Consider the following 14,973-nt stretch of genomic DNA (forward strand, 5'->3'; position numbering starts at 1 on the left):
GAAACAAAAACCTCGCAACTCGTGAGGAGGGTTGTGATACTATTCTTATGAATAATATTATTCTTTAATAATATGTTTAATACACTACATAACTCACTGCACGGAGAAAATGAATAATGATGATTTTATTTTAACCTACCCATTAAAAACGTGATTGCAATCCATTTCCTAATACAATATTAGTCAATTCAGAATATACCGGAACAAGCTTTTCCTGATAAATAACGAAATACGACAATATTAAAATACCTGTTCCGAAATCCTATTAACATATTCGGTTTTACCGAGAGTTTGTTAGGAAACCTGTCAATTCATTATGTAAAGTCCTGCAGTCCCGTTTTAACAAGAATGGTTACAGGAAATGTGGCTACTAGTTTAAAAATTTTTTTTTTAAAAACTGTGAAGAAGAATCTCCGAAGAGCAGTTATTTTTAAAAGGATTTTTTGCCACAACCCTTTCAATATAAATATTTTTTTAAGCCTACATTTGTCATATATTATAAATTACATAATTATTAATGTGTTAAACAATATAATATTATTATTTGAGGCTGTGAAGTGTGAAGGGTGGCGTCTCTCTTCGCGCTCGTGCCTCGCCGGGCAGTGGGGGGGATATGAGGTATGCAGGGGTTGGGGGAGAGGCGACCGGAGATGGGGAGGGGGAGGGTTGGTCTCGAGGTAAGGAGGACTCTCCTGAGCGGCAAGATCACATTCTGTCAACCACCACAGTTCAAGGAAGTCGGGTCCCTCCACACGCAGGTTAGTGGAATTTTATCAATTTCATTTCTTAGTTATTTTATTATGTTAACAATAAACCTAAAATTACGTGCATTTTGCTTGGCAATCAATGTTAATCATTTAGCAATCACCAAGTGGATATTTTTAGTATTACATTTTTAAATTAAAGTCGTTAATATGTACATAAGGGTTGTGGTTTTGCCGATATCAGTAATCGTATTACAAATTTATTATATTTTTATCAATTATAAAGATGTTTCTAAAATTGTGGAAAATTAAACATATTTAAACTATATGCATATTATCCTAATGCATAAAATATTATGTTTCTATATTAAATTATAAAATGTGACTATCTAAAATATATTTTTAATTAATCACAAGTACGCACCTACGTTTTTAACCTCGCCTTTTTGAACTTTGCATTCAATTATTTACATCTCTTTTTGAAGTTCTCATATTGTCTGACCTTTCAAACTGTGCAGAACTAATATAATACATAAAAGTTTAAGAAATCACGTAGTTTCAAGTACACTGCATTGTTTGCAAAAACCTATCCAAAGGTCCAAATATTATATTATATGTTACCCTGTAGAATTTAGATAAGCCACAAGTTTATACCTTTTTCAAAGCAATAGCCAACAGGTTGCAGAGCCATTCCATTTTAAGTGTTCCCAGAATAAACCCAGATCCATATGCATATACGAAGTGCCTCCTAAACTTGTAGAACTTAGAAGCAACAGTTGGTTTAGCCATTAAAATGTATTACCAGTTGCATCACAGTGGAAAATAAAGTTGGTAGAATAGTTTTACCTGATGTGCATAATATTTCATTTTAATACATTCACGGTAGATTCTCAACATTTCTATTTCCATGTACTTGCTCTCCATGCCTTCAGCTTCGTAAAATACCTAAATTCGGGATGAACTGGTCTTACCTACAGACTCCAGGAATAAGCTCATAGCTGATGTTCAAACAGCGCCAATCGATTTTTTATTGTTTTTGAGAGCAAGAAAAATAGCAATGTGTCACATAAAGTCTAAATCATAGGTTCCCAACTAAAAGGTCGCGACCCATTTGGGGTCGCGAAGGGTTTTTTTGTGAGATCGCCGCCCGAAACATTAACATCAAATTGTTTTTGAAGTTTGAATGGCATCATAATTTTTTAACTAATATCCGCCGTATAAGCCGTTATTTGCTAATAGTTATGTCGCATTGAATATTCATCCGCATATCTCCAATTACATACCATTCACTACTTTATTCTCGGTGAGAGTGGATTTGAAAACCAAAACAAGAAACAAATTATTGACTGGAATGGTCGAGAATGACATAAGGTTGGTAATAGCGACAACTAAACCCTGAATTTCAAGGCTTTTTAAGAAGGTAAATTGTAAAGGATCGCATAAAAAATGTTTTAATTTAAATGAAAAATACGTAAATTTTTTAATATTATTAAATAATCCATTTTCATTAAATATTTTTACAACTTTAAAATTAGCGAAACTGAAGAAAAATTTGGTTGGTTTTGAATTTCCGAATCCCCAGCACCCTTCACCAGAAGAACCTTCACCCAGCACCCTCATCGTGGTCGCGGTCATTGAGTTTTTGTAAAATGGGGTCGCGACCTGAAAGAAGTTGGGAACTGCTGGTTTAAATTCTTATATATTGGATAGATAATGCACACTAAAAATGTAGATTTGAATCCCATTTAGCACGCGCTGATCTTTTCTGTCTGACGTCGTGTATGCCACCGCGGCATTTCGCATCGTTTGCGGTTGCTTCGTTCGTTTCCTATAATTCGTGGCTCGGCTCGTGCAAATTTTCTGCATAACAGACTTAGGTGCTAAGTATTATGAGAGCCATGGCGCCTTGGCAAGCCGGCGGTCGGAGCATACGATTACTGCTCCAACTGCGCCTAAATAAGACGGGCCCTGATTACGCAGTACAAAGATGCTCAGGAGTGCGAAACTTGAATAAAAGAAACGAAGTCTTTATTTTGAGGATGTATGTAGAAAATTAATACAAGTACCTACCTACATACAGTGAGTTAAGAGACGTACTTGACTTACTTGCCATTCCTGAACTCGTGAAAAACGATTTTTTTTAATATAATATAAGTACATCGATTCTTATTAATAAGTATAAATAATTTTTTTTAAATTGTTACACAGGTGATTGAACCTTCCTCCCCATGGACTGGCTCTTAACTGCTGTGAACATTTTAAATGTGTTCAAAAACTATTAAAATGTGTATTTATATACCCTTACGTAAAATCCTTCAAGCCACATTTTTTGGGAATATTACTTTTCAGTGGTTTCATATTTGTATCCCAAAGCTTTTGTCAACTTTGTCAACCACAGGAGCTGCTTATTTTGTGGGGTTAGCTTGTCATTGATGAAGATTTTTTGCGTTGACTCATTTATATATAGAATACATAATTGGAGTCAACAACGCTAACTCCTAAGCCAAATTCTAATTGGATAGTACCGACATTTATTTCGCGTATTAACTGCTGTAAAATTTTATTTATTAAATATAACATCTAATTTTCTGAAAAATGTATGTGTTTGAGCGTGCACAATGTGTGCATGAGTACAATGAGTGACTGAATGCATTGTCATCAAGTCTATCTGCCGAGTTACAGCTAGATCGGATGTCGGGAATTGGGTCAATGTCCACTTCCAAGATTCCACTTCATTCATTCACTATTTCAATCAAGAAAAAAATGTAAATTAAAATAGATATATTTAAACAATATAAATCTAATTTTGTTCTGCAGTGGATTTGATGCTTTTTTTTTCAAAAACAGAAAAAAAATTCTTCTACACATCTCTGGTCGTCTCAGGTCATTTAAACGAATAAATTCCCAACCCCTCATCCGGACTGTTCTATATATAGTGGTTTTTAATGTTTATGTTGAAAAAATGTTTAAAAAATGTCAAAGGAGACCAAAAATTTAATTTATATTTTCTCCAAATAATTTCAGGAATCACTGGTTAAAGTTAGCCAAGCATCCTGTATAGTAAGATAGCTATTTCAAATTCATATAAGTCTAACAATTTTGTAGATTAGTTTAGGTTAGGTTGTAAGAAATTTGAATATTCTGTCCGTGTTATGCATTTTGTGCGAGATTTCAAGAAATTTCGCATCTTGAAAAATTATCAACCCTAATTGTCGTGGGATTATCATTTTATAACGTGAACACACATAGATGTATATTGAAGCTAAACAACTAGCCATTGAATTATCACATTACTTGAAACAAAACCCCAAATTTGTAGACACAACATGTTTTTTCCTAGTTACCATTATTTACCTGCTTAAATTCTGAACAGAAGTGCATGCGTAGGAGTGTGTAACCAATATCTATGCCCGCAAAGGAAAGAGGACAGTCCATTCATTGATTCACTGTTTACAAACTTAATTAGTGCCATTTTTAACACAATCATGATGCCGACAAACTGTCCGGAGCCAGTAGGATCATAGCAACCCAGATATTTATTTATTTACTCTTTATTTGGCCCATGAGTGGAGAAAAATTAAAATTCCTAATTTATTAAGAATCTCTTCGGATCATTGGTGCTCCGATTGAAAACAGGATTGCAGGCCTTACGAATGAATTAAAAGGTTTCTTGATAAACTTTTAGTAAATTATGAATATATCCGACATCAGAACACGTGCATTTGCCTTGATAATATATCATTAATTACAAAATGCGAAAATATTCGGATAGTATTAAAGAAAGTAATTGATTAACATTTGTTAAAATTTAGAAATAGAAATGCAAGTCCCAGAGAGAGAGCTTGTACGCACGTCATCAATGATCGTTCTCTTCCTTTTCACAAGAATGATGACGTCACGACTAGTTTATTGGAGAATATTGGAGCAGTATGACGATATATCGTTTGTTCAATATGTAAATAAAAAGCGGAAACCAGCTGTCAAATATCTTTACCAAGAAACTTTTGCTTATCATGGACGATTTGTTTTAAAAATGGATAAGTAATGGAATGTTTTGAAAAAAATAATTGCATCTGCATAATATTGGATCACAACGCACGTTTTTTCATGTCTCTTTATTCAAGATCTCTAGATCTTGAATTATTCATTTTAACCCTAAAAAGGCTTCCGCCATAGACAGCTTTTTTTTATTTTCGTACACGGAGAAAACTGTTACAAAATATTGCTAATTTATTAAGATACATTCAAATTATTTTTTATCCAGTTATAAACGGGATTTTATGCCTTTAACGAACGAATCGATAGGTTTCCGAATGTGTTAACACTTTCCATGAAAATCTAATATTTTCGCATTTCGTCATTGTATATTATCAGGACAAATGCAGATGCATGAACAAGTATTTCGACTTATTATACAATTCTAACAGGAAACGGCCTGCAATCCCGTTTTTAACCGGATTTGAAAACATCAGCAATACAATTTTTTTCTCTGTGTAGTTTGAATGCTGCTAGAATCTTTCAAATCAAACAATTATAAGAAAGGTAGGTAACTAATAACGTTTTGCAATCGTAATATATCTTTGATAAGGTGAACAAGAAGACGCATTTCTAAAACATTAATTTTTAAGGTTTCCTAAAACATTAATTTTAGGAAACCTTTCCTTGTTTTATAATTACTTACCGCTTTAATTATTTACTGTGTAAGAAATCTTTATATCCTCCTGTTATACATATTCGTAGTCAGGTCGGTCATCTTTCAATCAGGTGGAAAAAAATTACAAGAGGATGTCAATTCAATTGCACCGGAAGCAGCATGTAATTAAAAAAAATATATCTTACTTACCCCGTCATAATTTCTTCCTTGTAATTCTAATATTATTCTTATTTGTTATATTAAGGCTGGCCGCATACATACGTTTTCCGTATTCGATTTCCGAATTCGTTTTCCGTATTCGGACACCCGAATGCACGGAATCAGTAGAAAATACATTAACTGCCGCACACGTTCGTTTTAGTTCCGAACGGAACAAATTCCTTACGCACGTTCCGAATGCGAGCCGGCGCGTTCGGAGAAACCGAATGGAAAAAACCTAATGACGTCATGTGGAACGCAGCTCTTGCATACATTTTGCTTGTGCCGACGCAAACGTTCGGAAATTTCCGTTCAGTAATTTAGTGTTGCCAACGGATCTTGACCTAATATCGCCGTTTCTCATACATAAGGTAGCGTAAAGTAGCCGAATTTGCTCTTAGGTGGGACATGTTTAAAATTGATGTTTTTACATGAAAATAAAAATTTCGTGGGGGGGGGTTGCTAGAGAATTTCAAAAAAATAAAATTTGTCCCCAGAAAATAAAAAAATTCATGGGGGGGAGTGGCTAGAGAATTTCAAGAAAATATAAAATTTGTCCCCAGAAAAATAAATTAATAAATTTCATGGGGAGGGGGGGTGGCTAGAGAATTTCGGGACATGTTTAAAATTGATGTTTTTGAAGTAGCTTAATTGGCGACCAGTTTTAGATTTTTTCGGCGCCGATTCTCGCTCTGAGTAGCCTAAATGGCGATATATTGCCCTTGTTGGCAACACTGGTACTGACGTTTATACATTCCGAATGAAGAAAAACGAACGTTTGCGCTAGTCTCACGGAATTCCGAATACGGAAAACGAATTCGGAAATCGAATACGGAAAACGTATGTATGTGGCCAGCCTAAGAATGTCCAAGCAAAGATATTAGAAGAACGAGATATGCTATGTTGGCCGCCGGACCGTAGCCGGAGTACTACCTAATTAGGGTACTTTGAACGGTATCGGGACGTGTACGCACAGAAATCTGTTCTATGTATTAGTGCGGATACCTTAGCGCAAGCGAAGGTGTGCAGTAGTATTGGTGAACAAAACCGGCGACACTCGGCAAAACAATTCCACTCAGTACGAACTGCGCATAGCACATCTCGTTCTTCTAATATCTTTGTGTCCAAGAGACCTTGGGGTATACCCCCAGGGTCTACATTTGGTAGTTCATTTGTCCAGATATCTTATTAAGCAATAATGGTATGACTGATATTAAAACGTTAAGTGATTCACTAAGCAACGCAATTGTAACGTTTTTCGTCACGCTTCTAGCCACAAATTACTAAGAGAGCTATTGACCTCTGATTTTCGGCTTTCTACTCGAGTCACCATTTTTACCGATAAGATTTGTCCAGATGTATCTTTCCTTCTATGATTTTTTCTTGTACTACACTTTTGTTAATGAGACCGCTCTTCCATTTCCATTTAAATAATCTTAAACCCCCTCCACACTCCACACAAGTCAGTACAATCAAATTCGTAATGCGAAATCTATAACAAATCGAAGAATTTCAAATTCTAAAATGAAACTCTTTTATCCATCAAAACATTTTTCTATCGCTTTCTATGTTTTAATTTCAAAATTCTTTTAGCAAATACCTACCATACGATCACCAAAGAAATAAACCGATAATAGTGATGTTGGTGCACGGAGAAAAACGAGTAGGTACGGTTTTTTTATCAAGAAACGGTTAAAAATGTGACTGCTGATCATTTCCCAGTAAAATATTATTAATTCACAGTATATCTTAACACGTATTCACGCTGTGCCCTTGTCCGAATATATATAATGGGCGAGATGCGAAACTATTAGTATTTTGAAGAACACGTGTTCCGACTTCCTCATAACATATTCGTCCTTTACGTGCGAATGAACGAAGAAAGAAGTGTAAGGATAATATATGACGCAAATTTAAATGGTAGAAGAAGACGAGGACGCCCGAGTAAGACATGGACTTGAGTCGGGTCATGTCAAGAGTCAGAATAATAGAAGAGTATTTATGAAACGATGTTTAAATGTGAATGAGGCAAGAAGTGTGTTCCAAGACCGAGTTGTTTGGCGGCCCGTCCAATGCCTGGAAACGACGTGATGGTTAGTTAGTCATAAATAATGTGATTTTCGTCGTTGGTGATGTCAGGATTAGGAGGACAATCAAGTGTCAGATTATGACTATTTTTACTTTACTCGTACATAACTTATTAGTTAATAGTTATTGCGAATTCCAAGAATTAATAGCGATGTCTCGAAGAAAGTGCTCAACCCAAGGTTCAGCCGTTTTATTGGATTTGTGACATTTATTCGAGAAAATGAAGTGTGCTGGAATTTATATCGTATTTTCTCCAAAAAAATGCTTTCCATTTGTGTGAATATTTTAGGTTTCTTCAACTAAGGCCGAACATTGAAAGTGACGAATAGACGTGAAATTGTCTAAAATACAATCTTCTTGTGGCTTCCTGCAAATAATATCAATTCCAGGTCGATCTTTACAATTCCTTCAAAGTTACCTTGTAGGTACAATAACACGAATTCCGAAAACCATTTGTGGAATTGGTATTCCCTTACTTTCCACTCCGGATAACAACTAACATTCAATAAACTTCTCCTAACATAACTTCGCCAAACACAAAAAAAAAATTCAACCTCCCGAGTTGAAATACTGATTAATAAAAAAAAATGATATGGTTGATATTATTAGGGAGGCAACTATTTAAATCAATTTCAGTTTTCGCTAAAGCTCTATTACGTACAGCTTGACATATTTAATATAAGGCCTTTACTGGTGCCCTCAAACAAAATCTAAATTATTGGTCTATTGTGCGATATGTGTTTAAATTTATTTTAAGATGACTGCTTCAACATAGGCTAGCCTACTGATATAAGTTACGAGAATCCTTTTCTATTTGTTACTGCTACACCTACTGCTTTGATATTATTATTTTCTTTTGTTAATTTTATTCACTACCTAATTTATAAATAAATGTACATTATTATTTATTTTTATTTTGGTACAATATTTTACATTTCTTAGTACAATTTAGTAATGTTGGCCTTACTGAGTGGCTTACCCGTGCTGAGGCCTCCATTTTATATACAAAAAAATATTCATAATACATTTAAAGAAAATATATATAATGTTGGTGAAGAAAAAAAAACCCAAAAGATTAATATAAATTTAAACTAAAAATATATTTTAAATAAAGTAAAAATCGGTATATTTATATTATATGTTGTGTGTTGGTGAGTTTGTGATGTGTGTTTTATATTGGTTTTGTGTGTTACGTGTAGGTTTTATTATTTTATGTTATGAAATTTTGGTAATATTGTCTTTTTTTATAGTTTTTAATCCATTTTGTAATTTTGTGTCTCAATTTATTTTTGATTTCCTCAATTTTATTTTCAAGTGTAAGACTTTTAAATGCTTTTATAGCATGGTATTGATAGTGTCTTTGTCCAAAGCTTGTATTTACAGTCGGAATTTTTTTTTTTTTGTACGCTTGTCTAACTGGTGCATTGGTGATATTTTTTGTGTGTTGAAATTTGTTTTTTTCAACACACAAAAAGATTTATTATTATTTAACTTTGCAGTCAGAGATGTAGGTAGTGTAAAGTTAAGTGTGACGTATTGTTTACGAGTATATACATCAATTTACGTATGAATAGTGTCTCGTCTTCCAAAGGTTTTGTTAAACAGTTGAACGATGCCTTCGGATGGCGTATATCTCGTAAAACCAACCATTAAAAAGTAATTTTATTAAAAATCCAATAAATAAATAAAAATCAAGAGATTTGTTAAGGAGTTTGAGAGACCTATCTGAACCACAAATTCACAACATTTAAACATAAAAACAATCATGATCTAATTGATTTTCTACGTATTTCATTGTATTTTATTTGTTATTGAATTGGCATTTTGCATCGGCGTCGAGCAACAGTCGACAGATAATAAGACCAATTAATGCTGAACAGAAATAGCCAACCCATTTTGTAATCAGATCATTCTATTAAGAAATTCAATGATTTAGATTAAGCACCATAATTGCCTTGTTTTTCCGCATTATTTCATTTCTTTCGGTGTCCAATCTTTTCTCTATTTGATTGAAAGAGCGTCATCTTATTATTTTATATCGAACAGCTATCGAATAATCATAAAGCTATGTACACACGTACATTCATGTTGGAACTATGAACGTTACGTCCACACGCTCGAGCAGCTCAACAGACGGCGCCATAGATATACCTACCACCAATACGCTCAGTCAAATCGCAAATATCTGTAGAACATCTAGCAAGAATTACGGATATGGATTAAAAAACATTTAACAAATAGTACCAACACATGTTTAGTTTAGAGTTTAGTCGAGAATTGGCGTAAAACCATCGTTCGTACTTACCATTAGGTTCATACTTACCATTAGGTTCGTACTTACCATTAAGTTTGAAAAAAAGATGCTCCCGGAATTTGTGTCTAAATGTACAATGTGCAGTAAATCATTTTAAAAGATTATTTTAAATTTTAAAGAGATTCTTGCTTGTGCAGTAGTGTATTTCATAGTGGGACTACTGCTAGGTAAGAGGGGACCTATCTAAAATTTTCATTAATAAATCTAAAAAAATATTTGTGTAAGTGATTATATATTTTTTTAATTTAATTCTATGATTTGAGATTTTTACTGCCAAAAGTATAATAGTGATTTATTTTTGGGGTAATATGCGGTTTTGCGCTACCAAAGATGGTAGCCCAAAAATGAGACCAAAAATAAATCACTATAAATATACGTATTTATTTATATTTATTTTTTACATTATCGCAACACAGGAGGCACTGAGAAAAATAATTCCCCTCAGGACCAATGTCATCTTTGGGGATGCTTTGTGGAGGGTCTTTTTAGAAAAAGGAAAGAAGGGAAGTTCTGGGAAGGAAAAAGATAAGAAGGGTGGGTAGAAGTCAGGGGGTCAGTGAGTCCAGGAGGGACGGACGGACGTATGAATCCATTCCTCCCACTGCGGCGCAAGGCGATGTTCCGAGAGAGTCCAGTTGGAGTGGTCAAAAGATCTCCCTCAACCAGTCTCTCTCGATCCACGCAGTTGTGGACAGACGCGTCCGCCGCCAAGACACTCACCCCATGAACCCGGGCACGCCTGCTAGATCAAACCACTCGAGGTTACCTATTGCAGAGGTGTTGGTTATCCTATATCTACATCCTATCCTATTTGGTTCCCGGGGCAGCGGTACCCATACGCACCTAAAATGTGTCTAAATTTCCATTTTATCATTTCTATCAACACCTCACAAACACTCAACAATATTCTTTTTGTGGTTGTCTTCAGGCTGTGCGCAGAGGTAGTGTTGCGCAATGAGCAAAAACTTTAATAAAACGTAACTAATTTGCATCGGTTCGTGCTTGTCATTCTTTGGTATGTTATTTGTTCAATGGTAACAATTTTACACTACAGTTTACAATAAGAGAGAAAGTTTACGAAAATGTCATTCGATTTCCTATTGGGTGCAAATCAACAATGATTTCACGGCACTTGAAAAATATGATTGTAATGATGATATTCTTGATATTTTTTACAGTTTATTTTTCAAAAATCAATAGCATAGTGTACAAATATAATATATGTTAAGTGTAATGTAATCAATGAGCTTATTACAACAGTAGTGATTTAATTTAAAAATAAATGTTTCGAAATGCTATAAATCCATATATTTAACTTTTATCTTTGATTTTCACGATGCACCTAAGCCCCCGCATACAATTTCTACCGATTTTTAACATATTTCTCATTAAATCAAGTTCCAAAAAACATATATATTATTTTTGAAGATAATATCAATACGTTTATTTTGCCGAAACGGTAATTATATGAAATTCCCTCAATAGAGAAAAATCGCAAAGTAAACTTCGAAATTTAATGAATATGTTATAGTTATGTAATAATTCACGGTGTATCTTTAAATTCAACTAAAGCATTTGTCGAGAGATTTTGCTATATTTCAAATGAATAATAATAATAATAATAAAATATTTTCATCATTTTAATATTAGCGCGTTCCCTCTAATATTCGTACTTACATATCTCCCTTTCGAACCATCTTTAAACGCTTACACCGGGCCTTAACGCTTTTGTGAAGTATGTCTAACGTGACCATACGTCCTATATTTCTGGAACCTGTCCCGTTGTCCCAAAGCAAAGCGTCACACAGTGGGCTAAAAATCGCCTTTCATAGACACAGAGACTTGAATTTTCAAGGGAATTTTTTTGACCAGAAATGGATTCTGCTGATCATTACTATGCTATAAAATTTCGTATAAAGCAATTGCGTGTATAAATGAAGGAGTTATCATTTTTTTAAGATAAATTTGTATGGCACTGACATTAAAAATTAGGCTATCTCTGGAATCATAAGGTTGGCCATTATATCCTTACACACAGATATACTACTATTTATTTGTATTTTTTGACAAACTTCGTATTGAGGCGCAACTTGCGCTTTTTTTTTAAATACTCAAAGTTGAAAAAAAAAATTCTTGTTGATGATTCATTTTAATGCTTAAATGTTTTACATATGAGTGTGCTTTGTCTAGTTTTTAATATTTTATTTACACTGCAAGCCAAAACTGTTTAAGAAATCAGAAAAGTTAGTTTATTTATTTTTTTGTGTTTAATTCGTAGAACTCCATTTATTTTTGAAAAATTTAATTTTATACTTGCACTTACTTACAGCAACTTGAAAATAACTTATTATTATTAAATTTAATTTTAATTAAATTTTTCAAAAATAAATGGAGTTCTACGGATTAAACACAAAAACAATAAATAAAAAAACTAACTTTTGTGATTTCTTAAACTGGTTTCTTAAAGTATGTCAAAAAAATACAAATAAATAGTAGTAAATCTGTGAGTAAGGATATAATGGCCAACCTTATGATTCCAGAGATAGCCTCATTTTTAATGTCAGTGCCATACAATTTTTTCTTAAAAAAATGATAACTCCTTCATTTGTACACGCAATTGCTTCATGCGAAATTTTATAGCATAGTAGATATACATAATGATATGATATAATGATATGATATAGTGACATAATGATCAGCAGAATCCATTTATGGCCAAAAAAAATACCCTTGAAAATTCAAGTCTCTACTCTATGAAAGGCGATTTTCAGCCCACTGTGCGTCACCAAGAGAACGAGGAAGTTGGAAAGTTAATTTTAAAGAGCAGCGTTTGATAGAAAATGATATTTCTCGAAATTCGTGGATGTAGAACAGAATATTACTGCAAGATCAGAGAAGCAGGACAAATGTGGAACAACCTCTTAACTCTTAAATATATGCTCATAGCTGAAGTTTCCAGGCGCTTGTCCGGGTTTTATACATAGTTTTTAGAAATCAGATATAGACAATAATTTTTCGCTTATTTTTAACATCAAGTGTGCAAAATTTCATCTAGAGTATCGTATTTGTGCTTAAAGTGGGTGTAAAATGGGAATGGGGGACATTTTTAAAAATCTCTTGCTGACAGTGACCTTCCTCTTGCTTTGAAGGTCAAATGCGCACAATGTTATCGATCTCAGAATAAAACTGTAGATTCCTATTTTTTCACATTAACTCCACACAGGAGGCCCTGAGGAAAATAACTTCCCTTTCATTTGGGGGTGTTGTGTGAAATGAAAGAGATGAAGTAAATATAAAAATCAAATCCACGCCACACGACACTTTTCTTTACATAAATAGATAGACAGATTTAAAATTTGTAAGTCCACATATTATTTTCATCTTCTTTAGCCTTGATCTGACCATTTCTGGTAAAGGCCTCCTTTCCATATGTCCAATTTTTCATCGCTACTATTGTTTTCATGGTGACCCATTTCTTTGTGATCTGCAGGCTGTTTTACGAACAATACGAACAAGCCTATTCCCATGTTGGATCAGCCATTCTCTATGTCATTGCCACTTCTGTGATATATGTAGACTGTATTTGATACAATTGCTAATTAATTGATTTAACCGCTCAGGCAGCACACCATCCGTCACCATGGACCGGGAAGAGTTCAGGATCCACGGCAAGGAGATGATCGACTACATCTGCAAGTACCGGGAGACTATGCAGGACATGCGCGTGACGCCGTTGGTGGACCCGGGTTACATGCGCAAGGAAATCCCATCCGCGGCCCCGCAAGACCCGGAGTCCTTCGACCAGATCCTGGCGGACATCGACTCGAAGATCATGCCGGGCATGACCCACTGGGGCCACCCCCGCTTCCACGCGTACTTCCCCGCGGGCAACTCGTTCGCATCCCTCTTGGGAGGGATGATGTGTGACGCCTTTGGTTGCATCGGCTTTTCTTGGGTGAGTATTTCATATTTATTCTTATACATTTTAAATTATTTATTTTTAAAAACGCATGGGAGCTCCAGGATCAAGTTTAATAGATAATCATCAAATAGACGTTAGCATACATATTTACATTAGCTCCACACAGACGTTCCTGCGTGAAATAATTGCATATTAGGAGATGCTGTGTGTAGGGTCTTTGTTAAGGAAATTACGGAGAGGAAGTTCTGGGAAGGAAATAGGTACGAGGAAGGGGAAGGAATCTGTGGGTCGGTGTGTTCATCCAGGGGTGACGGACGTATGACTCCCATTTCTCTCACTACGGTGCAAGGCGGTGATGAGTCGATAAAGTTCTATTGGAGAGATCAAAGATTCTCCCTCAAATATTGTGTCCCGAACGAGCCCGCCTTAATCCGTTAGCTAAATATTTTATGTATATAAAATAAAAATGTTAATTTTCGTTCAAAATATTAAATCTCCGAAAGTTCATCATCGATTGTATTTTGACACAACGTTGCATTCGAATACGCGTGTGTTTTTGTATTTGACAATTTGACACAACGTTGCAATCGAATACGCGTGTGTTTTTGTATTTGACAATTTGACACAACGTTGCAATCGAATACGCGTGTGTTTTTGTATTTGACAATTTGACACAACGTTGCATTCGAATACGCGTGTGTTTTTGTATTTGACAATTTGACACAACGTCGCATTCGAATACGCGTGTGTTTTTGTATTTGACAATTTGACACAACGTTGCATTCGAATACGCGTGTGTTTTTTATTATTAGATATTACCTGTGACAGGTAAAAAATGTTTTTTTTTAAAACAGCGCCATCTGTTGGACAAACATGCTTTTTTTAAAACGTAAAAGCAACACGCGCTATTCTTTCTCTATCTTCACAGACAGACTGAGCCACAGCTACAGCTTGTATTTAGACAAAATCAAATATTTAATAACTACTCTTTAGTACCGTACTTATATTTGAAAATAACTGAATTTTAGATTTTTTTTCTTCGTTAGAGCGAATAAAAATTATTGGCAGTTTTTGTTTTCAATTGTTGGCAGAA

The 14,973-nt window shown here is 34.5% G+C and overlaps 1 protein-coding gene across 2 annotated transcripts in view; it reads left to right on the forward strand.

Annotated features, from left to right (window-relative positions):
- The first annotated feature begins 712 nt into the window (after nucleotides 1-712).
- Tdc2 (Tyrosine decarboxylase 2) overlaps nucleotides 713-14,973 on the forward strand; it is a 35,796-nt gene continuing 21,535 nt past the window's right edge. Inside the window, exons 1-2 of one of the 2 annotated variants that reach the window (XM_089634082.1) lie at nucleotides 713-758; nucleotides 13,579-13,913. In XM_089634082.1, the coding sequence (XP_089490208.1) occupies nucleotides 13,599-13,913 (315 nt within the window). In that variant the 5' untranslated portion in view covers nucleotides 713-758; nucleotides 13,579-13,598. Of the gene's footprint in view, nucleotides 759-13,578; nucleotides 13,914-14,973 lie in introns of those variants that run through there. The other variant, XM_089634083.1, reaches the window with a different exon arrangement.

The sequence above is a fragment of the Hesperophylax consimilis genome, chromosome 8 (assembly GCF_061612785.1).
Source record: "Hesperophylax consimilis isolate HC1 chromosome 8, BYU_Hcon_1.0, whole genome shotgun sequence".
NCBI classification, from domain to species: Eukaryota; Metazoa; Arthropoda; class Insecta; order Trichoptera; family Limnephilidae; genus Hesperophylax; species Hesperophylax consimilis.